The 25,799-nt window shown below is 38.2% G+C and overlaps 4 protein-coding genes across 5 annotated transcripts; 1 reads left to right on the forward strand and 3 right to left on the reverse strand.

The window, feature by feature from the left end:
• Positions 1-244: 244 nt before the first annotated feature.
• hsd11b1la (hydroxysteroid (11-beta) dehydrogenase 1-like a) lies at positions 245-6,444 on the reverse strand. Its single transcript, XM_034081334.2, has 6 exons — positions 6,190-6,444; positions 2,022-2,152; positions 1,589-1,792; positions 1,362-1,455; positions 647-812; positions 245-501 (listed from the first exon to the last, which is right to left on the reverse strand). Exons 1-6 carry the CDS (start codon positions 6,272-6,274, stop codon positions 318-320), a joined length of 864 nt encoding a protein of 287 aa, XP_033937225.1. The 5' UTR covers positions 6,275-6,444; the 3' UTR covers positions 245-317.
• A 707-nt stretch (positions 6,445-7,151) lies between these two features.
• On the forward strand, positions 7,152-13,048 carry micos13 (mitochondrial contact site and cristae organizing system subunit 13). Its single transcript, XM_034081335.2, has 4 exons — positions 7,152-7,315; positions 7,843-7,999; positions 12,223-12,280; positions 12,537-13,048. The coding sequence occupies exons 1-4, from the start codon at positions 7,287-7,289 to the stop codon at positions 12,632-12,634; spliced, it is 342 nt and encodes a 113-aa protein (XP_033937226.1). The 5' UTR covers positions 7,152-7,286; the 3' UTR covers positions 12,635-13,048.
• Positions 13,049-13,130: 82 nt separating this feature from the next.
• On the reverse strand, positions 13,131-20,199 carry LOC117445842 (spindlin-1-like). Of its 2 annotated transcripts, none has more exons than XM_034081733.2 (5): positions 19,844-20,199; positions 19,124-19,162; positions 18,669-18,916; positions 18,264-18,497; positions 13,131-17,587 (listed from the first exon to the last, which is right to left on the reverse strand). In XM_034081733.2, the coding sequence occupies exons 2-5, from the start codon at positions 19,141-19,143 to the stop codon at positions 17,382-17,384; spliced, it is 708 nt and encodes a 235-aa protein (XP_033937624.1). In that variant the 5' UTR covers positions 19,144-19,162; positions 19,844-20,199; the 3' UTR covers positions 13,131-17,381. The 2 variants fall into 2 exon arrangements, with proteins under 2 accessions (XP_033937624.1, XP_033937623.1); XM_034081732.2 differs by having other exon boundaries at positions 19,124-19,165; positions 19,844-20,198.
• Positions 20,200-20,984: 785 nt separating this feature from the next.
• On the reverse strand, positions 20,985-22,906 carry LOC139433701 (serine protease 57-like). Its single transcript, XM_071202843.1, has 5 exons — positions 22,821-22,906; positions 22,575-22,728; positions 21,992-22,121; positions 21,643-21,897; positions 20,985-21,280 (listed from the first exon to the last, which is right to left on the reverse strand). The coding sequence occupies exons 1-5, from the start codon at positions 22,861-22,863 to the stop codon at positions 21,128-21,130; spliced, it is 735 nt and encodes a 244-aa protein (XP_071058944.1). The 5' UTR covers positions 22,864-22,906; the 3' UTR covers positions 20,985-21,127.
• Between the last annotated feature and the right edge of the window lie 2,893 nt (positions 22,907-25,799).

Consider the following 25,799-nt stretch of genomic DNA (forward strand, 5'->3'; position numbering starts at 1 on the left):
TTCTGATTTCCTGACTCGTATATCAACGCCGCACCTTATCCTACTGTCTACTGCCCCCTGTCTTGCCTTCTAAGTAGTTAACCCGTTTTGTTTTTTTACTTGTCCTTAGCATTGGTGCTTCAGTTGATGAAAAACTCTGGCTGTGTATTAACAACATTTATACAAACCCAGTCTAGCTTTCTTCCCTGTGAACCTGTTATAACATGACCTCTCACAAAAGCAAGACGAGGAAAGAACAAAATAGTCAATTCTTTGTCTTTTAATATTTTATAGGCAGATTTTATGTCGTGGAATATATCAATTACAATGAATGTTTTTCATGGGTTATAGGTGTAGGAGTTCTTCATTATGTAGCCTGTGATGGAAGGGAATATTTCTTTGGTTATAGACAAGATGTAGGTGAACCAAGGGTAGAAGAGCTCCGACTGTCTCGTTGCTCCAGTAATTATGATGTTCATCGCTGCTTCTGTGGCAGGGTAGGCTGTAACACTGGTGACTCCCCTAGGACACAGAGAAATACTGCTTTTAACTACTGAAGAAAGCAGCAATGTTTAATGAAAAAAAAAGTAGCAGGATATAATGTAATCCGTGATGACTTTGATAGATCTGTGAGACACTTTGCATTTGGTTTTTACACTTGACTCACTTGACTTTCTCCATAGCTGCTTCAGTGTCAATTAGCCCCAGAGTGCATATAGAGATGGACACGTTGCTCTTCTTCATAGCCAGCTCGTGCTGAAGGGCCCCGAAGAAACCATTCAAGGCAAATTTTGTGGAGGTATACGGTGCCACAAAGGGACTGGGCATTTTACCTGTGAACCATGAATAACTATTACACTTCTAATACATTGTTTATCAGATGTAAAACATAAGAATATATTGTGGCCTTGTTTGGGCTTCATTCATAACACTGCAGTAGGCCTACTCATAACTAGTGCACATATTCATTTAACTATACTTTTAGATGTTTGAATTGATTGGAACAGAAAATAAAACACAATTAATGCATCTGTAAAATACTGAAAATAAAAGATTGGAATAAATGTAGTATTTCCTCATTTTACTAAACAGTATCACGAGGTGGTCCATTTAGTAGTCAGATGTCCTTCTTGTATTCAAGGTTTTTTTCTCTGAAGACTTAATAGTAAAATTATCGAATATTTATTTTAGGCCTCAGAAAAAACTGAAAGTCTGGACACATACATTCTGAATGACTGCTGATTAAAATGTACTTTGAAATCCCATTTGTTTTCAAATATTATGATCATTTTTGTGAAATTCATAAATTAATCATCATGTGTTTTTTAAATGTTTAATCTCATCATCAAGGTGTGTTTGAATAATATCCCTATGTTACTTACCTAAAAGCGATGAAACAATCACCAGTGATCCATTACTTTGTTCAAGGGAGGGCAAAGCTTTCCAGGCCATCTGAATGTAGCTGAAGAAATTGACCTTTGGAAAACACAGACACGATTTTATTTTCAAAATCTACACTGTAGCTTTTGTGCATAAGATGATAAAGTCTCTTTGAAAGTAGAATCTTGAAAGCGAGAGATGCTGATAGACCATGAAAACGCTGCACTACCTTCATCAACCACCTGGTGTGCTCCATGTCTCCCTCCCACATGCTGAAGGGGCTCGGGCCAATGTGGTTGAGAACCAGGTAATCCAGCCCTCCAAGCTTTTCAAGTGCAAAGTCTACAACTTTGTCCGGGTCTGACTCACTGGCCATGTCTGCGGCTATGTAGAGAGCTTTCTGGGCTCCTAAACTCAAACACTTCTCTGCCACCTAGAAGCAAATATCAGAATGAAAAGATCAAATGCATTTCTGAAAAAAATACAGAAAAAGCTTGTGGCTTAAAATGCAGGCACTTTGAAGAATGTGTTATCAACCTATTGCCAGACATAATGTTGTTACATGTCTGACTTGATTTATAAACAAATACACTTTACATGATATGATGGACACAGAACTGAATGTGCGTCAAGTCCACTGTGATGTTGTTAAGATCACTAACCTGCTGTAACACTTTCTCCCTCCTTGCTGTAATTACTATCTGAGCACCAAAGCTGGCATAGTGGTATGCCATTTGTTCTCCAATACCCGTACTGGACCCAGTCACCAATACCCTGGCCCCTTTGAGAGATTCTGAAAGAAAAACAAAGACATAGTCAAATTTGAGTTGTAATGGTGGAAATTAATTAAATGTTTAACTTGAGTGCCATTGATACAGCTTTTGAAACAATAATGGTGCTTTGCCTGGGCAAGTATATGTGCCAACTGGTATTAACTCTGTATATATCTAATTGGGAAGTCATACAAAATAATCTAAAGTTTAAAAACAGTTATCTCATATCCAGCCTATGACACCATGATCCCCATTGTATCTTCTCATAAGATAAGATATCAGACTTTGTTGTCAATATAATGCTCTGCATGACTAATAGGGTTAGGATCACACTTCTTTAATTAAAAAAACATAATAAAGAAGCAGTGATTAAATTGCTATTCATAGTGACATGTTGCCCAATAGAGAGTTAAGTATAAGGCCTTTTTATCATTCAGCGATAAACCAGTTCCCGATATGCCAGTTTTCAGTTGACAAGGCATTGAGACAACTCTTTGCTCATTGGACTCTGTCACCGACCCTAGACACGGCCACATTCGTCTGCCATATCTTTGAACAGGGAGGTAAAATGGTCAGATACATTGTTTTAAAAAAACCTAATACTACATGTGTAATGTTAATGTTAATGCTATTTCTGTGTATGTACAGAGGGCAACACAAACTGAAGTCAGATTCCTCATAATTGTGATTCTCAACCCTCCTTAAATATGTGCATATACACATATTATGAGCACCTTTGTTCCCTTCATAAATCCATTTATTTGTACGGACAAATAACACCTTGTCATACCGTTTTTTAACAAAGTAAATCAAAAAAGAAGAATTTGAAGAGTATACAGGCAGAACTGCACCTCCTTTGATATACTTTTGAATGGCTGTGGATGCAGAGTGCATCTGAAACAAATCATAACATTTCATTAACTATGTGTAAGTTGTAGTCATAAAAAGTTTCTATGTTATCTTAATGAAGCTGTAGTGTCAGCAATGGTAGTAGCTGTTCATAAGGCAGTATACTGTTGCAATTGTGGGAAATATGACACACTAGCCTATTCACTTTACCCCATGATTTAATTACTTGTGGAAACTGGCTTGTACACTGAATCCTCACATCATGGATAAATGCTACTTTCTCTCTCTGGTAATGCAAGAGTCACAAGCGTAAAGCGTGTCTGATTATCACCAATTACTCGCTCAGCTTGTGCTTCTTTTCCTAAACTTCCCCAGGGAAGCTTTAAACTCTATCATTATTATACACAGATATTTAGAGCATTGCAGAGCGGTCAGCATCCCATCACTGGACATGATGAGTTCACATGATTCAAATTCTAGAGATGACCACGTAGTTCAGATGTCACGTGGTCCACACTGTTAGCCATGGGATGGGATGGTGCTATATATAGTGATTTTTTATTAAGGACACATTACACCTTATATTTTCTAATATTTGTGTCATTAGCATAAAGCCTTTTAGGAATATAACTTCCCTTCTATATTGTGTATATTTCTGTTTAATTGCTTCCTCTTATAACTGCCCATGTTTTTGATTCCCAGTGAACATTATTATTTTATTATTGGACTTGCTTTTGTGTATATTTATATTTTTTTATAACTTTTAAGGCAAGGCAAGTTTATTTATATAGCACCTTTCAGCACCAGGCAATTCAAGGTGCTTTACAAAAATGAAAGACATTCAGATAAAGGCATTTAAAAACAGTAAAAGATAATAAAAGAAACATTAAAACAAAAACAAAAAATGAAAGACATTACAAAAAATGGCATTTAAAATCAGTCATTAAAAAGAAAAGCTAATAAAATAAACATTAAAAGATAAAAGTTACAGTGCAGTCTAAGATATGAATAGTTCAATTATTTCGGTTCTTGATTTTTTATTTATTCACAGAACCTCCCTTTGGAAATCCGAACATTTCCGTCCCGATTGTTAATTTAGACTGATTGTTTTCACCATGTTATGCTTGCATGACATCCACAATCGGACCCTCAGGAGGGTGTACTAGCCCCCTACTCTGCTTTGCGTTCCATAACAAAGCCTTTAAGTGTTACCTGAACACCCCGTGTTACCAAAACACTATTTTTCACCCGTCGGTGATGTGATACTTGTTCCTCAGTACAAATCACCCAAAAACTGATCGTAAACCCTGGCTACGATCGATATCCCAAATATCCTACTTTCGAGCAGTCCTTCTCATAAATGTCATGGAGAAATTAATTAAGTTTAAATTTAAAACATTAAAAGAAAAAATACATGGATAAAAGTTACAGTGCAGTCTAAGATATGAATAGTTCAAATAAAAGCAGCGACAAAAAGAAAAGTCTTCAGCCTGGATTTAAAAGTAGTCAGAGTTGCAGCGGACCGGCAGGTTTCTGGGAGTTTGTTCCAGATATTTGGAGCATAATAACTGAACGCTGCTTCTCCAGGTTTAGTTCTGACTCTGGGGGACAGAAAGCTGACCAGTCCCTGAAGACCTGAGAGATCTGGATGGTTCATAATTTAGCAGGAGGTCAGAAATGTATTTTGGGCCTAAACCATTCGGTGCTTTATAAACCAGCAGCAGTATTTTGAAATCTATTCTTTGACACACAGGAAGCCAGTGTAAAGACTTCAGAACAGGAGTGATGTGATCCACTTTCTTAGTGTTAGTGAGGACTCGAGCAGCGGCGTTCTGAATCAGCTGCAGCTTCCTAATAGATTTTTTAGTGAGACCTGTGAAGACACCATTGCAGTAGTCTGCATTGCAGTTTGTGGATGTCATCTGTGGAGAACGGAGGCATTTTGCTACCAACTAGCTTAAGCTAAATAGCATGCCTACCAGGCTTTAGCTGTTGCTAGGCCACGCTACTGTAAGACTGAGGTTGTCGTAAAAATGTTGAAATATGGCTGAAATCCTCCGTCTATTTACGAAGATGAACTGTCCTAGTGATAAGTTAATGTCCAGGAGCCGCTGCTCGAAGTTTTCAGAGAATAAGAATAGGAAAATCAGCATAAAAAGTAAGCAGAGGCAAGAGCAAGCAGAAAAGCGTCTGCACTGTATCAGCAGACGGTCCATATATAAATGTAATAATATATTTTATATTAATTTATATGATTTATATATTTATTTTTTTACAACTCAATTCAACTTAATATGATATGGTCATCATTATGTTGCAAATAGACCCTAGTTTCTATTTGCTTAATGCACTTTTAATTGTTTGGTCATCCTTATGCTTTTAACCTTTTTTCTAATATGAGCCATCCCTAATTTATTGTCAGATTTCATAAATGAATATAGCTTAAAAAGTTAAATAAATCTCCACTGAACAAATTCAAGAGAATACCATTTGTATAAATGCGATTTTCTTTAATTTTTTGTATTACTTAATGAGATTTAGGATATTTTGGATCCTCATTTTATATTTCATAATGTGCAAACAGGTCTTAAAAACCAGGTGCACGAAGCTACACTTTATCTTAAATAAAACATTGCATTTTCAAACGTAGTCTAACAGGAGACCATTAATCTATAACAGTGAAGTTATTGAATATTCTCAGGAGAAATATCAACACTTTACAGCAGTGAAGTTGCTACACGTGTTGTGTACTTAACCTATCCCTTTTCGGCATTGCACTTTGTAGACGGTCCCTGTGCACTTGCCCCTCACTTGGCTGCACATGAACAATATCATTAGTCCATCTTCAAGGACTCTTTGTTTTGGCTCGTTTTGTTTAAAATTAGGTTATAGGTCTTTGTCTACTTTGCAAGAAAGAGGAGTCCTTAATGTTAAAAAAATGCAAAGAACAATTCGTCTTTGCACACACATGATATGCACCTTTAGCTACACCCACACTCCGGGTATTTACATGTGTCAATGCCTGTGCATTTTAAGCTACTTCAATGCAATTTGTGTGTAACTGGTATATCAAACACAGCAGTTTAGGACCGTTTCAAAACTCTTCAGTAATCAGCACAAATAAAAAAAAACGTCTAAACAAGAATCCTATGCAAACATCCCAAAATATCGTTAGTCAACAACAAGGTTAGTTAACCCACTCTCTTACCTTTATTAAAACTGGGTGAAGTCCACTTGACAGCAAGGAAAGCAACACATATAGACGCTAACAGGACCTTTGTACAAGTTCCCATGTTTTGACCTTGTTTGTAGCTTTGTTACAGCCTTCTTCCACTGGGATGACGAATAAAAAGGAGTGCCGTTTACTAAACCCTTCCACTCTTCAACTTGACATGCATAGGAGGGGTAAGGTTATTTTTATGTTAAAAGTTGAACATGTTGAACTAGTTCTACTCGCTTGGATGTGGGCGGAGCCGAAGGACAACGTGACGGAGTGCTTAAACTGGATACATTGGATTATTTCCCATTATATTCATGTTGTCATTTAAATGAACTGAATATGCTTTATTGTTTCACATGTACAGACATTTTCATTTTAATATAGTTTAACTTACATAGGCTACACATGGTTACATTCTTCTACTGCTTTACTCCAAACGTTTCCCCTGACATCTGATTTGATTTATTATTATACTTAATGGTACATCTATATAACGTCCTTATGTAGAGTCAAATGTGTTTATTTCATGAAGACACAATTTCATTAATATGTGCTTTCATACTTTTCTGAAACAGTTCAAAGGATCAAACGTTCCCTTGCTTTTGTATCCACAAGCTATTACTATTTTCGTTTTAGATTAAGTATGTACTTTTAGCCAGTAACCACTCACTAATAGTGTTGCAAATATGCCAAGTAAGGGCTATTGGTCAATAACTACATTTCTTATACATCATTTAAGCTTCATGATATGCTTCCTCATCATCCTGTATAAAGAACTACAACATATTTGACATTTTCCTTGAGACGTCTTTCAGAAAAATCTGCTTCAAATATTTCTTGTGCGAAATAACACATAAAGTGACAACGTTGGGATTTAAGTCGAAATACATGCAAAACGAGAATTAGATCGAATCTGCTGCTCTTAAATACCACTAACGCTGGCTTTTGAAAGAGGAACTTTATTGACACAGCCCTTGTACGCAGTGTTGTCCTTCAGCATAGCCTTCAGCATAGCCTTCATTCAAGCTTTTTACTGGCGTAACTGGAATAACCCTGCGTTGAAGGACACTGCACCACTGTGGACCATGGCGGCAAAGATTCTGCCCGTAGTAAAGTAAGTAATTGTAATTTTACTCGTAATTTCCATTATGTTTGTGCTGCAGTGTGGCGTGCTAGCCGCTCCATTAGCCATGTAGCTTAGTGACGCAAAGCTAACAGTGTGTCGGAGAGTTTTCCAGCTGTCATGAACCACTGTGATTACTGGATAGATAGCTTAGTCTGTTTTTAATAGATCACTATTTAGCTTAGTCTACCTGGAGCGTTATACATTGCACGTCAACTGTAGCTTTCTACACACCAAACGTATTCGTTCACCAACGTGAGCTAATGTTGTATAACTAGCTAACGATACTAGCTAACCGTTGAATAGTTAACTGATTATTTATAGATAGATACTTTATTCATCACTGTTCTATAAAAGGTCAAAAATACTACAACAACTTCAGAGACACTTTAAGCTGTGCACAGCACTAATGGTAACATTTTAAGCGTGTTATTCATCTGTTTGACATATATTTGACAGGATACTGAGGTGGGTTTTCTTGGTTTGTTGCTTGACTGCCTCTCTCCCCATATGTTTAGACTGGCCACCAAGGTGACTATTGCAGGAGGAGCTCTCTACGTCGCCTACGGCTCTGGCCTGTTAGGAAGCAGCGAGCAGGGCTCCGTGGCCCTGGGGAAGGCCAAGGCTGCGATCCCCCCCGCCGTACAGGAGTGGATGAAGTACTTTGGCCTGGAGGTACAGATAAGATGCTCTACTTATGATATGGGCTGGTAGTAGGCATGGCCTTGCAACTACAGGACAATATGAAAAGCAAACCCATTTATATCTATATTTGTTTTTGAAATGTGCCTGCAGTAGCTAAAAAGGTAAATACTTTAAACACTGCTGATGATGCTATATTTGTAGACATGGATTATGTTCTATTCTAGTGTCCTACCATCTCATAGTCCTCCCAAACATCATTTTAATTCACTATTACAAGATGAAAATAATGTATTGAAAAGTTCTCAGTTGTTTTTACTACAAACCAGACCAAGTTATTTAAAAGTAACAATCCTAAAGCAATGGAATCACTAAATATGTTTTTTTGTGGATTCTTTTTAAACCAGCATTGATCCGACCCATTCAAATCCACCAGCTCATTTGTATTATTTCCCATTAAACAAACCATCATGACTTTCCAGGTACAAGGCCCGGTAACAAAAAAACATAAGATGAAGATAACTGTCAGATTATTCTTAAAAATATCCAAATTATTTCAGTATATATTCCTATTCCGGTGGAATTCTGGAGTATCATGCCCACCATTTTAAGATAATGTATAAGCAGGGTTCGTACGGTCATTGAAAACCTGGAAAAGTCATAGAAATTCAAAATGTAAAGTCCAGGCCCTGGAAAAGTTATGGAAAACAATACCTGGAAACATTTTTCCCAAAGTTTTGGAAAAGTCATGGAAATGTAAATAAAGTTGCGTCAAATATAATTTACATTTTATGTAATCGTCGAAATAATCTGCGGTCCCGAGCTCTTATGTGCCATCATGACGCGCATGGTGTTATTTTTTAATATATGAAGCGCGAGCTGTGTGCTCGAGTCTTCCTGCCTGTCGGCTGAACTCTGCTGCTCCGGGATGAGGGTCAGCTACATTATCTACGGTGCGTTCGTTAACTGTGCGGAGTCACTGCGGCACAGACTGCACCGCTGGTGAACAGCTGTTAGATCAGAGCGGCAGAGCGTGATGTGAACTGAAACGTTTTTCTGCTAGCGAGCATACATTGTCACTATCTGCTAACGTTAGCTTTAGCCTTAGTTTTCTAATAGTTTTTTTCATAGGCTATAAACAGAGGTGATATAATTATAGATATTGTGCTAGAGTAGAAGTACTCAGATCTTGTACTTTAGTAGAAGTACTCCGATCTTGTACTTAATAAAAGTAGAAGTACCAGAGTGTAGGAATACTCTATCACAGTAAAAGTCCTGCATTCAAAATGTTCCTCAAGTAAAAGTAGAAAAGTATTATCATCAAAATATAGTGAAAGTAGCGACAGTAAAAGTAGTCATTGTGCAGATTGGTCCATTTCAGAATAATATATATGATGTGTTTTTATAATGATTGATCAAAGCTGGTAAAGGTGCAGCTAGTTTGAATGACTTTGTATACTGCAGGGTAGCTTGTATTAAATACATGTAGTGGAGTAGAAGTACACCATGTACCTCTGAACTGTAGTGCAGTAGAAGTACACCATGTACCTCTGAACTGTAGTGGAGTAGAAGTACACCATGTACCTCTGAACTGTAGTGGAGTAGAAGTACACCATGTACCTCTGAACTGTCGTGCAGTAGAAGTACACCATTTACCTCTGAACTGTAGTGGAGTAGAAGTACACCATGTACCTCTGAACTGTAGTGAGTAGAAGTACACAATGTACCTCTGAACTGTAGAGGAGTAGAAGTACACCATGTACCTCTGAACTGTAATGCAGTAGAAGTACACCATGTACCTCTGAACTGTATTGGAGTAGAAGTACACCATGTACCTCTGAACTGTATTGGAGTAGAAGTACACCATTTACCTCTGACCTGTATTAGAGTAGAAGTACACCATGTACCTCTGAACTGTAGAGGACTAGAAGAACACCATGTACCTCTGAACTGTAGTGGAGTAGAAGTACACCATGTACCTCTGAACTGTATTGGAGGAGAAGAACAAAGTAGCTAAACATTTGAAATACTTAAATAAAGTACAAGTATCTCAAAATTGTACCCAAGTACAGTATAGTACTTGAGTTTATGAACTTAGTTATTTTACACCAGATGCCATAAAGATAGAAAGACTAAGCCTTGCACAGAGGCATGACAATACATTTTCAAAATGCTCAACAGTGCTGCCAAAATTATAAATTGACTGCTACACAATTAAAATAAATGCTCTTATATATTTCTATTAGATGTGACTCTTTGGCGTTTCTGTTATTATTAACTGCTGCTTTAGTTGTTCTGACTGCTAACATCCTGTTATTCCTCATTTTAAAGCTGATATTCCGTGGGGTCGGGGGCTCGGGTCCTTGTCACCTTTTCCATACCTGATGAGTTTGCATCCCTGCTTACTATTGGATTTGTTTTAGATAGGCACTACATGTTTCATATGCAGACCTTATTTTCCTGTTCCATGTTAAAATAAACTATTTTCAGTGGTCATTTTTTTTTGGTCATGGAAAATGAGGTAAAGGTCATTGAGAAGTCATGGAAAAGTCATTGAAAATCATTGGTGAAAAAGTGTATGAACCCTGTATAAGGTATTGGGAGTCATCAGCCAAACTAATATCTCTCAGATTGCACACTGTCTATTTGCACTGGTGTTACACAATTTCATATAAATGCAATATACACTGAACAAAAATATAAATGCAACACTTGTTTTTGCTCCCATTTTTCATGAGATGAACTCAAAGATCTAAAACATTTTCGATATACACAAAATAACCATTTCTCTCATTGTTCACAAATCTGAATAAATCTGTGATAGTGAGCACTTCTCCTTTGCCGAGATAATCCATCCCACCTCACAGATGTGGCATATCAAGATGCTGATTAGACAGCATGATTATTGCACAGGTGTGCCTTAGGCTGGCCACAATAAAAGGCCACTCTAAAATGTTCAGTTTTATCACACAGCACAATGCCACAGATGTCGCAAGTTTTGAGGGAGCGTGCAATTGGCATGCTGACAGCAGGAATGTCCACCAGAGCTGTTGCCCGTGAATTAACCACACCAGCCCAGGACCTCCACATCCAGCATGTTCACCTGCAAGATCGTCTGAGACCAGCCACTCGGACAGCTGCTGCAACAATCGGTTTGCATAACCAAAGAATTTCTGCACAAACTGTCAGAAACCGTCTCAGGAAAGCTCATCTGCATGCTCGTCGTCCTCATCGGGGTCTCGACCTGACTCCGGTTCGTCGTCGTAACCGACTTGAGTGGGCAAATGCTCACATTCGATGGCGTCTGGCACGTTGGAGAGGTGTTCTCTTCACGGATGAATCCCGGTTTTCACTGTTCAGGGCAAATGGCAGACAGCGTGTGTGGCGTCGTGTGGGTGAGAGGTTTTCTGATGTCAATGTTCTGAATCGAGTGGCCCATGGTGGGGTTATGGTATGGGCAGGCGTATGTTATGGACGACGAACACAGGTGCATTTTATTGATGGCATTGTGAATGCACAGAGATACCGTGACGAGATCCTGAGGCCCATTGTTGTGCCATTCATCCACGACCATCACCTCATGTTGCAGCATGATAATGCATGGCCCCATGTTGCAAGGATCTGTACACAATTACTGGAGGCTGAACACATCCCAGTTCTTGCAGGGCCAGCATACTCACCGGACATGTCACCCATTGAGCATGTTTGGGATGCTCTGGATCGGCGTATACCACAGCGTGTTCCAGTTCCTGCCAATATCCAGCAACTTCGCACAGCCATTGAAGAGGAGTGGACCAACATTCCACAGGCCACAATCAACAACCTGATCAACTCTATGCGAAGGAGATGTGTTGCACTGCGTGAGGCAAATGGTGGTCACACCAGATACTGACTGGTTTTCGGACCCCCCCAATAAAGCAAAACTGCACGTTTTCAGAGTGGCCTTTTATTGTGGCCAGCCTAAGGCACACCTGTGCAATAATCATGCCGTCTAACCAGCATCTTGATATGCCACACCTGTGAGGTGGGATGGATTATCTCGGCAAAGGAGAAGTGCTCACTAATATGAGAGAAATGGTTATTTTGTGTATATAGAAAATGTTTTAGATCTTTGAGTTCATCTCATGAAAAATGGGAGCAAAAACAAAAGTGTTGCATTTATATTCTTTTTTCAGTGTAGTATACATATTTACAATTCATGTAAGCAAGTCCTGTGGTGTTTCAAACTAACAGACCTCTTCTCATCCCCTCCTCAGGCTCAGCTTCCAACCATACCTACAGTGGAATTTTCTCCCGTTCAGACGTGGAACTCTGGTAAGAACTGAAAGAAAACTTGTTCCCTTTTTTTGAAGAGATTGTAACACGTGTGATACCATCATGAATTTGTTCTTAATGCCCACATTTGAAATGATGGCAGTGACTTAGATATAATGATATAGTTAGCATTTCATTTGGTCTGTTATCAATTGAAGCATCACTACTATCGCTCAATATAATTGTTGTTGTATACCTGTAATGCTTTGAATGTATTTCCGATATCTCTAAACCAAACCATTGATTTGTATTGCAGGGGTGCGGAAAACCATTTCAACTCTTTCAGAGGCTCCAACAAACGCAGTTGGATACACAAATCAAGGTTTTCAGTACATGAAAGACCTGACGAAGTAAACACGACCTCAACCTGGACAACCTGACATTTATTCATGTTTTTGAGTTTTGCACTTGAGAAATTACTTCTTCAAAAGTTGTTTCCCCTCCCAGGAAAGAAGAAACTCCCAACATAGAAGGAAACAGTTCAGCTATAAGGAGTGGAGACTGAATGGTTACTTTGGTTCTCTAAATGTTAGCGGCATTCGTTGTTTTGTACATAATGCTAGGAAGCTAAATGTATTTTAAAAAAAAAAAAATATTTTTTTCATTTTGTGTATTCCATCCAAATTAATGTTGCTTAATACTGTCTAATAATCAATATTTCACCCTCCTTTGTTCTCAAACAATCCAAGTAATCTTATGAAGAGAATGTGTGTATATATATATGCAATTTCACCAGTTGTCACAAAAAATACATCAATCTTAAAACAAGTCACGTCTTTAGTTTGATTTATTAAGGAAAGAATATACTGCATGTTGATCAAGGCAGCGTGTCTTAAGAACAAGACCAGACAAATGTGCAAAAATCTTTATTACTCATGACAGAATAATAACGACACAAATTGCCTGTTGATGCTGCTACATCTTGGAACAGGAGGTGATTCAAAGCATAAAGAATAGCGCTTACAGTCATTTGTAACTCCACTTTACACAACACAGAAACACTACACAGCACCACTAGTGGTGATGTACAGTGAGAACCTCTTTTTTTAATGTAGGTTAAACTAACGGTACCTATTCTGCCACACATTGTCACTTCCCTACTGTCAAAATAAGGTTTAAATATACCCAGACACTCTGATCAGATAATTCATGCAGTGTTTTGAAAGCTAAAAATAACAGGAACAGTTAAACCACTGATTGACTAGTTAACTGAGGGATACAATTGAAGAAGACTGACGGGGCTAGACCAATTCAGCAACTGAAAAAGTGTGGATGAAACCAATTTTGCAAACATGTTGGCAAGAGACAAAGTTATAAAGCCTATAACCAGAGTTAGTGAGTTACTGTCAACATACTGTTATTTTTTCAGTTGAATATACCTGTTATAATTCTTGGAAATAAACAACCCTTTCACTAAAAGCTGGTGCTGTTTGGATGAGAAATGTATATAAATGAGAGTAACCACTACAAGCAACATTACAAGGCATTTTACACAAGTCTTACATATTGAATACTGTCATTTGAACATATTGCAACACATTTTTCTTTTTTTCTTCATGCGTATGATATAAAGCAGGGGTGTCAAACTCAATTTCATCACGGGCCACATCAGCATTATGGTTGCACTCAAAGGGCCGGTTGTAACTTTAAGACTATATATACATATTTTATATATTGAAAATAATGTATTATATTACTTTATTGCCTCTGCATTGGATTATTATCGGATAGGGTAAAAGCTTCATAGATAACTACGTCTGAAAGAAGAAGTCTAGGGCAAATAAGTGCAAGTCTCTTCAGTGAGAATGTCACAAAATTATTTTAAAAGAAAAGCCAAATTCTGAAAAAAAGTTAGTTCAATAAAAAAAAAAAATCTAACGTAAGATGCATTGTGGGACATGTAGTTTATGGACATCGTGCATCTGTAAATCGGCCTGTAACCGTATAATAAACATATTACATTCTTTCAGAGCTCTTGCGGGCCACATGAAATGAAGTCGCGGGCCGGATTTGGCCCCCGGGCCTTGAGTTTGACACCCCTGATATAAAGCATTTATTCCGCCACATTTTCTCTGAAGGAAAAAGCATTTTGGGGAAACTACAGTTGTGGTCAAAAGTTTACATACACTTGTAAAGAACATGTATTTCATGACAGTCTTGACTTTTCAATCATTTCTATAACTCTTATTTTTCTGTGATGGAGTGATTGGAGCACATACTACTTTGTCACAAAACAAAAATCATGAAGTTTGGTTATTTTATGAATTTATAATGAGTCTTCTGAAAATGTGATCAAATCTGCTGAGTTAAAAATATACATACAACAACTAAACAAATTGGTAGCATGTCCCTTGGCCATTTTCACCTCAATTAGGCGCTTTTGGTAGCCATCCACAAGCTTCTGGTTGAATCTTTGACCCCTCCTCTTGACAGAATTGGTGCATTTCAACTAAATTAGTTGGCTTTCTGACATGGACTTGTTTCTTTAGCACTGTCAGGATTTTGGGAAGCCATTCTAAAACCTTAATTCTAGCCTGATTTAGCCATTCCTTTCCACTTTGTATGTGTGTCTGTGGTCATTGTCCTGTTGGAGCACAACATTTTGCCCAACTGCACCCAAGACCCAACCTTCTGGCTGAGGATTTTAGGGTCTCGTAAATAATTTGCAGGTAATCCTCTTTCTTCATTATTCCATTGACTTTAGGAAAAGCACCAGTTCCATTGGCAGCCAAACATGCTCAGCAAATAATAGTAGCACCACCATGCTTGACGGTAGGCATAGTGATGTTGGGGTTAAAGGCCTCACCTTCTCCCCTCCAAACATATTTCTGGTTATTGTGGCCAAACAGATTTTTGTTTCCTCTGACCCCAGAACTTTACTCCAGAAGGCCTTTTCTTCGTCCATTTAATCAGCAGCAAACTTCAGTCGAGCCTCAATGTGCCGCTTCTGGAGCGATGGCTTCCTTCCTGCATGGCAGCCTCTCAGCCAATCGTGATGTAAAACACACTTGACTGTGGACACTGACACCTGTGTTCCAGCAGCTTCTAATTCATTGCAGACCTGCTTTTTAATGGTACTCTGTTGACTCTTGACCATCCTGACCATTTTCTCCGTAGCAGGTGATGGCTTGCGTGTTCTTCCTGATCATGGCAGTGATGCAACAGTGTCATGCACTTTATACCTACAAACAACTGTGTGCACAGTTGATCTGGATCTTGCTGTGGTTTTATTAAATGCGCCAACTGCTAGGACTGTCTTAGGGAAGACAGCTTTTAGATGCGCAGCTCCTCTGTCTTGGAATAGTCTGCAAATTAAATGGAAACTGAACAATCTGGTGCCACTAAATGTTTTTAAAGCTCGGTTGGATGCTAGTCAATCGGAAGCTATTGGTACCTGTTTATGTGGATAATTATGTAAATGATGCTGTATGATGTCCTTTTGTTGTTCTATTTATGTTTCATGTGGAACTACTTGAGCAGGTCTTCCTTGAAAAAGAGATCAATGATCTCAATGGGATTTATCTGTATAAATAAAGGTTTGAAATGAAATTAAATCTTGGGACCTGAAGCTGCTTTGAAATGGCTACAAGTGACTTTCCTGACTTGTTGAAGTTAGTGATCCACTTTTTCAGATCCATGTTGAGGCTCCTTTGACCTTTCCATTGTAGTGATGTGGATGAGTCTAACGATTGTATCATATTAACCCTATTTAAATGGGTTACCTGCTATAGTCAATTATAATCACTCACACAAAGTTAAGAGGCCATGTCACAAAGTTCATTTGATTAAAACAACTTGCTACATCCCAAAAATGGATAATTCATGTTGCTGTATGTATATTTTTGACCCAGCAGATTCGATCACATTTTCAGAAAACCCATTATAAATTAATAAAAGAACCAAACTTCATGATTTTTGTTTTGTGACAAAGTAGTATTTGCTCCAATTACTCTATCACAAAAAAATAAGAGTTGTAGAGATTATTGAAAAGTCAAGACTGTCATGAAATACATGTTCTTTACAAGTGTATGTACACTTTTGACCACAACTGTATATAGCGTACTATAACCTAAACATGTAAACTTTATACAATAAAGTGCTCCCCGAAGATCAACAGTGAGCTTATACAACCAATGAAGTGTGTAATATTTAAAGAACATTTGATACTGCATTAACAGCAAAACACAGCACTCATAAACTAATGGTTGCAAAACTTTCCTCAAGCTGTCAGTGTCCTTACATCTGAATGAAATCCAAATAGCAGCCTTCATACGCAATGATTTAATAAGGGCGTAGATGGTGGAGATATAGTATTTACAATATTGCAAAAATGACAAGCCGGAAGGCACTTTATGATTTGTGTGGGATCTAATTTATATGAGAATTTGGCAAACTGTGTCTTCTCCACCAGTGCAAAGTATCTTATAACTTGCTAAATATGGTGCAACGGTGCAGGAGAATCTTTACGCAAAGCATAATTAATCTAAAAGGCTTTTGTAAATATAAGGGACCCCTTTTACAATGCTGATATCAGCCATTCCTTCCATTATTAACAATAATTGTATAATATTGTTAGATGAATACAATACACACATTCATCTTCCCATTTAATTTAATAAATGCCTCAGTGGAATGTGTCTATTCCAAATGTAATGTGTATATCGTGCTTACTAGCTATTTAGTAGATCCAAAGAAAAGTGTCTTCATAGGAATATTCTGAGCAGCTTTTTAGTCACACTTTGATTTAATTAGGATAATTACTCCAAGGACAGATTAGCGAACATCTCAAGGAAAAACAAAACCAAATGCAGAAATCAACTGCCCTCTTTGCAGCTGTCGGGCCATCCTGAACTGTCCAACCTTAAATAAAAATGCAGAGCAGCAACAATAAAAACAAGTTGACTCCATCTCCTTGCGATAGCCGAGCATAGCGGTGCTACAGTTCTGCTGTGCATATGAAAAACAGATTGCACTTTCTTCTGAACAATAAAGCGTTTTAACTATTCAACCCTGCCATGGCTTTGGATAACAGATTATAACGATGAGTGGAACAGACGCAGATGGAGGGAGGCTGGAGAGTGAGATCAAGTGTCCACTATGCCTAGGTGGTTTTCACCAGGTCATAGACATGGATATGAAAGTCATCATCATATTTGATATAGTAGACAGAGGGCTTGGCAGGGACCTGGTAGATGACCAGGCCTGTTCTCTTCACACCTTTGTCAGTAACATACTCCACCTGTTTCCCCACCAGACTCTCCGTCTCTTCTCCGGGCTTCCTGTCTGCAGGCAACAGGTGTTTGTTTTCTGAGGAGTGAAACATTATAGCGTTACATGTGAGTAAGTCCAAGTTAGTTTGACATTTGCTTGTGTGTAACTCACCAAATACCGCCTACTTAAAGTATCTCAAAGTGGATACAACATACAGTGGTTTGTGCACGGAAAATGATTAAAACCAAGAGTTATTTATTATTCTAGATCTTATTCATAAAAATAATAGGATGTAATAACTGTCATAAGAAGTATACATCCCAATTTTCCCATTCCAGTCTTAATTTATTTGTAGACAACTTTTATGTCATCTCTATAATATAAATAATGATGGCAACAAATCTTTAAAATAACAAACAATATGAGTTTTTAAATGTGTTCAATATTCAGATTGGATATCATTCGACCTCATACAGAATATATCTCTTATCTCCAAACACAACTCCAAGCGTAACTTTAAATTATGTACTTTAGCCTGTTTACTATTACGAGTATAATTATTTGATGAATACTATTGATACAGACTTCTAAGACCACCAGGAACTCACATGCTATCCATGTCAAATAAGTTTAAACAGTCCTCCAAAGTAGAAAATGCATTTCCATCACATAGCAGATCTTGATCTATAAAGCTTTAGGACACAGTTATTGAAGACTTAAGAAAGCCTTGTTAAGTATCAATCGGTCTTTGTTTAAAAAAAATCCCCAGTACCTGCTTCAGGCAGAATCCTGAGGTCTCCGTCAGCATAGTCGTCCCACAGCTGGTACATATAAAGCACGGGGTCCTTTTCATAAGTGATATAATACCAGTTGGTCATGATGGGAGCCCTGGAGAGGACCATGCCTCTCCACTCGTTCTTCTCTCCATCCTCCTTTTCAAACAGATGTTCCACAGCTTTGCCCACCAGCTCCTCCGCCCCTGGTGGCATCTTGATCTTGTTGTTTACTTTGGAGACACAGCCACAAACGATGTAAACATTAAAAGTGAGAAACATGGCAATTTGTTACTAAACCGCAGGTAAACGTGAATAGCATCTTCATTATATGACAAATGTTTCTCTTTGTTAATAAGTCTACAACTACATGGTGCAGATTAACGAGAGGTGTGGTAACTCACCAACTTTTTCTGACAGGACCTGCAGGTTCGACACTCTCTCGTCCTTGAACAGCTCGATGCCATAGACGCAGTCGAAGCCGTCATACTTCACCATGAAGAGAGAAGTGTTCACACTCAGCCTGTCCAGTACCGTTCCCTTCCATTTGCTCTGGTTCCCCTTCTCACGCCAGTTATGCTGAATGCGGACTCCCAGAATGCTGTTGGGATCCGGGGTCAATGTGTCACTCAGCTCCCCGCTACTCCGCTTTCTGAGAAAACAGGAATATTAAGGGCTGTGCGTCTGTTGTCGCCATTAAAAAATACTCTGTTGTTTTGTATACAGCTGTTTATTTGAATGCAGTGGGATTTTTTACCATTTACATGATGTTATAAAACCACCTCTAATAACTATTACACTATATTTTAAAACAACCATTAATGGCATCATGTGATGACATAGCTTTGTTTCAACATACCTGCCTCTTTTCTTGGACATGCCTCCAGAAAGTCAAAGGCTACTGATAAAGAGAAAGACAGGGACACGTTTCAGTGATTATGAGAGAGTATGACAGCTGCCATACCTGCCGTGTCCTGTATATAACGTATATAACAGCATGAGGAAGGCCTCTGCTCCAGCTAAGAGGCTGTCGTCTCAACAGAAACCTGTGACAGACTGCAGGCTGCTCAACAGAGACTGACAACTGCAGCAGCCAATAGATTAGCATGCAGGAATAACTTCCTGGGTATTTACTCTAACTACACAGACATGGAGGTCATATCTGGTGCGAGACTTGGTCATATTTCTTACACAACTTCAGCTCCGTTAAGTATTTAAAACACAATCTGGCAGACACAACTTCAATATGTCAGCCATTTCACTGTAGCTGACATATTACAGTATACAACGTTAGCCGGTTACATGTGACTGTAAATAACTTGAATATTAGCAGCATACATGAACAATATATTGAGATGAGTACTATAAACCACGTTATAAGGCATGCCGTATACCACCTGTCCTGGACTTAATCCAACACACCTACACCTCACTGTACGTTATCAATAAGGCTAGCTCTACCTCAATGCAGATGTGAAGGCAGCTAGCTAAACCCGTGTCCCTGAAACCAGGTATCACACACCAGCAACAACTGAATGGTTACAGCCCATTTTCTCCCCACGTAACATCTCTCCATTACCTTTACGCAGATTTCATATCAGTATTGTTCAGTTCGTCTGGCAGAGAAATGCTGCCACACACCAGCCCGCCTATGTAAATCTCGCGAAACCTGTGGAAAATGGGAGATGCGGAAACGAGACTCTAGTTCCCAGGGAGCCTTCGGTTGCCACGACCACAGAGAAAGACAGCAACACTCGCGCAATGAACGCTGGGAAATTGTGTTTTAATGACAATGATGTGGACTTTTTTTAACAACCGGAGTTACACAGGTGTTGTGCTGCATGCTGCGTTCGAGAGTTTTCGGAAATAGCGTCATTACGGTATTATAGCGCATGATAGACATGAAAAGGTACACAGCAACAAACCACAGCAGGAGAGTGAGGTCGGAATTTTCTGTGACGCAAGACTCGCCAATAATTTGACTTAAAGGGGCAGAGAACGTTAAGGAGATTTTAAAGTTAGAAAAGCAACATTAGCATACAATGTGGTGTTTGGACTGTATTGCCAAGCATACTCTTTCTTTAACATGTAAATGCAACTTTAGGTCTTTCACAACAATTAGCAAATCAAGTTTGATCCACATTATTAAATACATTGCACTGTTGTGAAATAAGGTGCAACCAGTGTTGCAAATACTCAAGGGCCGTAATGACCACGTTTTAAATGTATCTTGAATTATGAACTGAATGCCTGCAATACAATTGTTCCAGTAATCTACACGGTCGTTAGACAGCTACAATGACCTCTTGCCTAGTATTTAGGGCAGTGTTAGTGAGCATGGGCAAATCAATGGTAAAATCAGCTGTGCCACTGACTTTAATGATGTCTCAAAGTGAGGTGTTCATACTTTATCTGTGAAAACGTTCGTGAAATACGCCCTTTTTTTTTAACAAATTCAACATGATATACCCTGAACCTATATTGTCATTACTACTAATTCTGCTTAGTACTACATTTTTTTTCTAAAGCTGTAATGACAGAGTTCATGATTTCCTGGTGGTGTCACTGTTTGACAATTCAAAACGTAGTGCTGTGGGATTGACTACACTCATTTTCACTTTGTTGCAGGCCAGTATATTTTTTAAATTTGACGACGAAAAAACTAAATTCCTGACTTATTCAAAGGCATGATGCATAACAGAAACAAAAGGCAACAACAGTGGGGGTGACAAAAACGTCCTTTATTATATGTTCTCAACAGCCACAGCACTGCATGGCACATGACATCTCATTATAAAGAGCGAATTGTCTTACATTTATTTGCATCAAGCATATTGACACATAACCATTATACTTAATTTGCCTAATTCTTGTTTAACACTCTTGCTATCCAACGCCTGAAGGTTGAAATGCGTGTGTAGACATCAGGAGTCCTGGGGTCTCCGCATCTCCGACCAGAGAAGGAGACGACGCCTGCTGCAGCTCCATCACACACCAACGGACCACCTGAATCCCCCTTAAACAGATAAGATAAGAGACCCTTCACAAATTGTGTAGTTTGTTTGAAACATCCTGAGATATTTTTTTGTTCTCAGCCTTACTTAATAACTGCAAACATAAAATAAGACGGTGTAGAAGTGATGTGAAAAATAGAGACTTCTATCTTTGAGTCTGCCTCGGTGTTAATGTGAAGATAAAACATCACAGAAAAGACACATTAGTTTCTAGTGTTTAACCACAAACGGTTAATTGTGTCATTCACTACAGTGGCATCATTTTGAAACGAAAAACAAAGATATTATTAACAAATGTAATGTTTATTTTAACATATTGAAGCGCACTCTTTGAAAGGTTTGCTTTTTAAGCGTATTCTCTTACCGAGCAGAAGCCTTGAAAGACACCGCCTCCAATGCCACAAACCATGCTCCTGGTGATGGGAACAGTTCTCCACCTTCTAATACACCCCCGCTGTGGCAGGGTGGTTACGTTGACTTCCTGAAGCCTGTTCGGTAAGGTGCCATTGTCCCCTACATCCCCCCAGCCAGCTGTGATGCACTGACTGGAAGTACTCAGCCTGCCTCTTTTCACAGAGATCAGCTGCACGGAGTCCGTCAGTTGTGCACTTCCATTGAGCTGAGACAAGAACAATTCAATTGATAAAGAAATACGTACATCCAAACCTTAATTTCCCTTTAATAATCTGATTCACCAACAATGTAATCCTTACCTTTAAAAGCATGATATCATTTCCATGTCCATCATAGTTGGGATGTGGAATGGATCTGACTACAGTGAACTCCTGCTTTGTAGGCTCATTAGCGGTCAGGGAATTAGCTCCAAGCACGACTGTATATGGTCTAGAAATCACAATAAAATTATGTATAGGCATTCGATATGATGTTAAGAGTTAAAATAATCGCTCTTGAGATTGACATTATTTTCAACATTGAAAATATCATTACATAAAAGAAAACAAATTGACCACTTCTAAGAAGAATTTATGTTTTCTAGTTGTCCTACAAATCAGCACTTTCCATTCATTTATTAAGTACACAATCACCTTGCCGACTTTAAAGAAGAACGGTATTCACTACAGTAAAACATTGTCAAAGAGTGCATCCCCAAAAACATGTCCTGCTTGTAACTAAGCCTTACTTTGACAAATATGTAATATGTAAAAATGTTTGCTGGAATAAATTACTTTGGTCTGACGAATTAAATGTCCCTGTAAGTTTGTATTTCTACTAAATTGACCTGATATGAAAAACACTAAATAACAGAAAAATCTCTGACTGGTTTTTTAATCTTACATGGGTCTCTCACAATGTGCTGCTGTGAGCACAAAGTCCCCTCTCACCAGGGCCCCTCCACAGAGGTGGCGTCCTCGGACTTGCAGCGAGGCCATGTACGGTCGAGAATTAGGGGCAGCATCTCTTCCTCCAACAATATAAGAACCATTAGCCCCTGAAATACAAAATCACAATTCATTAATCGCCTGTGTTTATCCAAATTAATCTCAGTTGGCAGCCAATGCTAATTTATATGTCTCATTTTACCATTAAAGATGAAGAGCAGCAGTAGTAGGGAGCTGGTTGCCATGGTCTCTGCTCAAATCCACACCTTCCACTAAAGGTCTTGTCGTTTTTAGAGAAGTAAAGATATTACTTAGTTTGTGGTCTTTATTGCTTCAGTGTGTTTGCTAACAGCCTGTTGAGCATTTCATAAAAGGATGGTTGGATTACAAAACCCATGTAACTTGCATGTTCAAAACAGGCTTTCATAATAGATGCAATACACTTTTAGTGTTAAAGACAACGGCCATATTGAGGCCCACAACGCTTTAAGGGTTAAAATTGCTGTATGTGTCACAGTGTACAAGATTACAATGTAATGTTAAAGTTGTTTAGCAACAGGTAGACATTTTGAAAAAAACTACTGGTACATTTCAGCCTCTGTCAGAAGTGTGTGTGTGTGTGTGTGTGTGTGTGTGTGTGTGTGTGTGTGTGTGTGTGTGCAAATTGTTGAAAGAATTATTTCTCTTTCCTCTTTTCACTAGTTTACATCACGTATGTGAACAAGAGCTTCATTGAAGAAATAATGTGGTTTAGTGTAATGCAACACATGGTAGACAGAAACGCTCTGCTCTAACATGTAACTGAGTTCCTCAGTTATGTTGAAAATATTTTCAAATTCTCCTGATGAAACTGCAGTAAATGTCAATATAAAACTGCCATTTTAAGAATCAAGTATCACTGTTTTGATTACTAAACACAAGAAATATATTTAGCATTTCTCATAATGACTTAAATACCATTTTGTGTACCCTGTTGAAGACCGTTACCATTGGAAACAAATACTACAATATTTTGAATTTGGTTTGGATTTTTATCAAATGGTCGTATGTATTCATCATTATTTAGATGAATGAGGACATGGTTCACGTGTGCCTCGCGTGACACAGCCTAATCAAACATTTCTTTGACTTGTGTGACAAACTAGCTGAACCTCAGTATCCACAGTTTCCAACCTCAGATGAGTGTTGATGTCAGAAGACACCACACTCATATCTTCAAGTAAAGTGTCATACAACGTGTCTTATCGTCTTGCTATACTGCTGTATGCCAGACACATATGCAAACAGCGTTTCAAGTGGCTGCCCTTTGCCATTTTTTAGGAAAAGAGGAAATAAATAAATAACAATAAATATAATATTAGCAATACTATCATTCGCAACCTTTTCTCTTTCCTGAATGGTTATTCTCCATAATGTACGTGATTTACCAATAGTAGGACTGTTTCATTTTGAATCTATTATATTACATTATCTTATTTATAGTCTAATGGGATGGCATTCATGTCTTGGATCCTGGAATAGCCTCTTACCGATGTCATAGGACCTTCACTATGGTTTGCTGAGGTTATATAGCTTAATTGAGCTGTATATAACATCAACATATTATATATATTATATTTATATGTATTTTTTATATTTTAAATAACTTATTTATTTCCTGTTAGGTTAAAGTTAATTTATTTATTTCATTATTTTTAACACACTTCTTCTGTGAAAAAAATCATCTGTTAATCCCCTTGTATGAGTGTCTTGGCTGACCTGCTTCTCTGACTAAGCAGCTCAATAATATAAATATCTGCCTGCACAATCCAATCTGTTTCATTGAATGAATTGAATGAATTGAATGAAAGAGAAAATGATATTTGAGAAACATTTTTAATGTTGCCATTGCATTAAAGAGCAAACACTCAGTGACTAAGACACATCCTTTTCTACCAAATACAATACAAGTGTGCTGAAGCAAAGCTTTTTGAAATATTGTTACATTTTAATAACATTTCTTCTCTTTAATACAGGCATTGATCCAGGAACGGTATTTTGAGATATCAACGTAGGAGTTGGGTAAACCTGGGAAGGAACAGTTGTCGTTGACAGTCGCAATTCCAACAGCTTTCCCCTTGCACACGAGGGGTCCACCAGCATCACTCTGTGAGCAGGAAATATCTTTATTTGTTAAAAAGATTATGCATGATGTTATACCTTCTTTTGGAATAAGAAAGAAATGTATCTTTGAAACATACCTTACAAAATCCTCCATTGTCTGATGTCTGTTTTCCACCTGTACAGATAGCATTGGCACCAAGTTTAGGAATCTGATCTTTGCAAGCCTTCTGGCTGATGACAGTCACGTCCACCACATTGAGCTGATCAACAGGATTAGATCCATCGTTCTTCACTGGACCCCATCCAGCTACTTGGCACTTTTCATTTTCTTTTACTTCCGTTACAGGGTCTTGAAGTTGTATTTCTTTTGGTAGCCTTTCTGTTTTTTTGGAATTTATCTTGAGATGAATAAAAAAGTAGTTTTTCAAAAGACAGTCTTACATCATAATGTCAGGTACAAATTGGTTTGTTGGAGCACATGAGTCAATTAAATAAAGGTTATTACGAGCAGGATTACAGTATATCAACCGGTTTTTGGTTATAAGCAGGAATATTTAATACTATTTGCTTCCCCCCGTTTATTTACATTTACCCTAACTGAAATTAAACTCAGTTGTTTAATTTTATTCAAACCACGGGACTACTGGGCTGAATAAACTTACTTTAATGAGCATGATGTCAGTCCCAATTCCAGGTGGGGGTTTGCATGTGCATCTAATGTGTTCTTTTATTTTAGTGCCAGGTCTGCTGAGATAGTGGGTGCCGAGAACAACCATTACTTTTCCGTTTTCATCACTGAAAAAGACATCAGTGAGAGGTTATAGTTGTATTTTGTAAAGTTGTGACAACACAGAACAAATAAAACATGCTTTTTACATCAGACAACAAAACATTAGCTAGAAAAGGAAGAGTAACTTACATTTGACACCCCCCATGGGTGACAACAAATTGTTTGCTGACAAGGAATCCTCCGCATATGTGTTCATCGTTTTGCTGCACCGATACCATAAACTTCATCGAATTACCTTCGGCATTTCTCCCATTTATGATTTTACTTCCAAGTACTGTAATCATATGA

This window comes from Pseudochaenichthys georgianus, chromosome 4 (genome assembly GCF_902827115.2).
Source record: "Pseudochaenichthys georgianus chromosome 4, fPseGeo1.2, whole genome shotgun sequence".
Lineage (NCBI taxonomy): Eukaryota > Metazoa > Chordata > Actinopteri > Perciformes > Channichthyidae > Pseudochaenichthys > Pseudochaenichthys georgianus.